Source organism: Eriocheir sinensis, chromosome 27 (assembly GCF_024679095.1).
Source record: "Eriocheir sinensis breed Jianghai 21 chromosome 27, ASM2467909v1, whole genome shotgun sequence".
In the NCBI taxonomy this organism is placed as follows: domain Eukaryota; kingdom Metazoa; phylum Arthropoda; class Malacostraca; order Decapoda; family Varunidae; genus Eriocheir; species Eriocheir sinensis.
In genome coordinates, this window is record NC_066535.1 from 2,857,361 (window position 1) to 2,860,119 (window position 2,759).

General features: G+C 42.2%; 1 protein-coding gene across 1 annotated transcript in view; it reads right to left on the reverse strand.

Moving 5' to 3' along the window:
* LOC127003985 (RNA-binding protein 8A-like) overlaps positions 1–2,069 on the reverse strand; it is an 11,002-nt gene extending 8,933 nt beyond the window's left edge. The window contains exon 1 of the mRNA XM_050871069.1: positions 1,933–2,069. Coding sequence (XP_050727026.1) covers positions 1,933–1,993 — 61 coding nt within the window. The 5' untranslated portion in view covers positions 1,994–2,069. The remainder of the gene's footprint in view (positions 1–1,932) is intronic.
* Positions 2,070–2,759: the final 690 nt, after the last annotated feature.

Here is a 2,759-nt window from a genome sequence, read left to right on the forward strand (position 1 = left end):
ATTTCATTTAGCCTTAGAAAGGTTGCCATATGTTAATATTAAACTTATCCCAACAAATGACGCTCCCAAATTTGACGCACTTACACCGAAAACTTAATTTTTAATCAATTTTTCAACCCTCTCGTGCACGATGACGCATTTAGTGTCATCAAAGGGTGAAAGGTTCTGGCGCACGATGACGCGGAACACGTCATGAAAGTTAAAAAAAATTGATTAAAAATTAAGTTTTCAGTGAACTGCGTCAAATATGGAAGCGTCAATTGTTAGGATAAGTTTCTTAATGGTAACATATGGCAACCTTTCTAAGGAGTGTAGATGAGGAGCTTTGAGCGATTTTTATTTGTTAGCCTATTCTGACGGGAGAAGAAAAATAGTTTTCTTGGTGTAACTCAGGAACTAATAGGCGTATTAGAATTTTGAGGATACCATAAAAATCCTCACTAAATTCTGCTTCGAAACATATATTCGGCTAAAGAAGTTGGCCCACAAAATTTCGAGCTAGCGTGTGGGGAAGAGTTAGTACTTAGGATTTATTGTCTACAATACTCTATACGGAGACTTGAAACAAGTTTGTATTGTTTATATATAAATATTTTCCTCTATTTTTATTTGTGCATGTTCTAGTACAAGTCTTTATGAAGCCATTGATACCAAACTTATTGGGGTACAATATATCTGAGGGTAAAATATGTCCAGGAATGTAGAGTATCGCGGCGGCAAAAAAAGGCCGGTCGGGCCTGGGAAATGCATGATGAGTGGAACAGAAACTTATTGGAAACTTACGATGTGTGAGAGGGTTAAACTTTTATGACACGTTTCGCGTCATCGTGCGCCAGGACCTTTTACCCTTGATGACGCGAAACGCGTCATCATACGCAAGAGGGTTGATTGTATCCCATTTTATCATAAGCGTGTTATGCACCTGTACAGGTGCCCTGCACATCATAAATCCAGATTCAGATCCAGATCATGCATGGTGGCTGGCAAAAACTGGCAAATGGGACCAAAACAGCAGGGTAAAGTGTCAAGATAGGAAAAATCAAATGTAGAAAAGTTATATCTGAAAAACGAAACTTGGTGTAAATGGTTATAAAAGATGAATAATCGCTACAATCTATATGAATGAAAGTGGCAGCCACCACAGTGAAGTTTGAGAAAGACTGGAGTTTTACCAATGTAATTAATTCCCAGAATCCTTCACACATTCTTTTTAAACGGAGGCAGCTACAGCCTATTGCTAAAAAGTAGTAATGATAAGACCAAGACCAAGCACTGTTTGACAAGACAATAAAAAGGTGCCCAGCCAGGTCAGTCTGAAGAAGTCTAGCGTGTAGCCTGGCCTGGCTGACCCTGCAGGTGAAATCATCAACAAAAAATGAGTGTTCATTAGCGGTGTGCTGGTGACCTGCCAGGCTTTCACCGCCGCCGCGCCCCCAGCAAGGGTCGGCACTCTCGGACGCTTCCACCTCACATCAACCTATTTTCAAAGGTCACAGAAGAGATAAATCGGGTTTCCATGAGAGCTTTTTCACGATCAGGGCATAGGAGAAGGGTCAAGCTACCACCAGTGACATTAAACTACCCTGGAATGCCTGAAACTCCTAGGAAAAGCGTGTCAAATGTGTGCTGGGGCGCCGAGGGTGGAGAATATGGCCCCAGGACAGCACCACCCGCGCCCTGCCCATGCCGCCATGACCCCTGCACGGCTCACCAACATATATAAGAGCGGCGTCAAAACAGTCTCGGCTTCAGGAGGGACAAAAGCACAATAACTTTAGGCCTCCAAAGCAATGGGTGGCGGCGGCCTGTCACAAGCTGGGCCACTAAACGCAGGATCAGCACGCACGGAGACGTTAACTCCTCTCGTTTCACACGCCCTGGACCTTCGTGACTCCACTTGCACCCTGGAGCCACGTGAAAATATGTACTTACGGTCGCCATCCTCGTCAACCTCGAATTCCTCGGCGTTCTCGATGTCCAATACGTCCGCCATGTTTGCAGGGTCTGGGTCTGGGGCTTGGAGGCTTCTTTTTTTTTTTTCCTCTTTCTCTCCTCCTTTTCCTTCTTTCTCCTCCTTTCTTTTCTTTCTTTTTCCTCCTCCTCCTTCTCCCTGTCGGAATCTTTTTTTTTCCTCTTTTTCTCCTGTTTCTCTCTCCCTCCTTTTCCTTTCATTCCTTCTCTCTTTTCCGTGCTCTCTTTCTCCTCCTCCTTTCTCCCTGTCGTAAGCTGTTTTTTACTCTCTTTTTATCTCTTGTTTCTCTCTCTCTCCTTTTCCTTTCATTCCTTCTTTCTTCTTCGTGTTCTCTTTCTCTTCCTCCTCCTCCCTATCTTGAGTTGTTTTTTACTCTGTCTATCTTTTAATCTTTTTCCTCTTTTTCTTGTTTAAATTCTCTCTCCCTCCTTTTCCTTTCATTCCTCCTTTTTTCTTTGTTTTCTCTCTCATTTTCATAACTTCTCCTACTCCTCATCTGCTTTTTACCTCTATACCTGTCTATCTTTTAAACTTCTTAATCTTTTTCTCTTGTTTCTCCTTTTCCTTTCATTTCTTCTTCATGTTCGCTTTCTCTCCTTTATATAATTTCTCCTCCTCCTTCGATCCTTTAATTCTCTCTATCAAGGGACGCGCTCTACTTTTTCTTCTTGTGACCTCTTCGCTTTATATCGCTTAATTAATTCTTTGGTTTACCTCGATTTCTTTTTTTACATTTAATTCAATACGTACGCCACTATGCACGTTTTTGTACCTACCATCTTTTTCA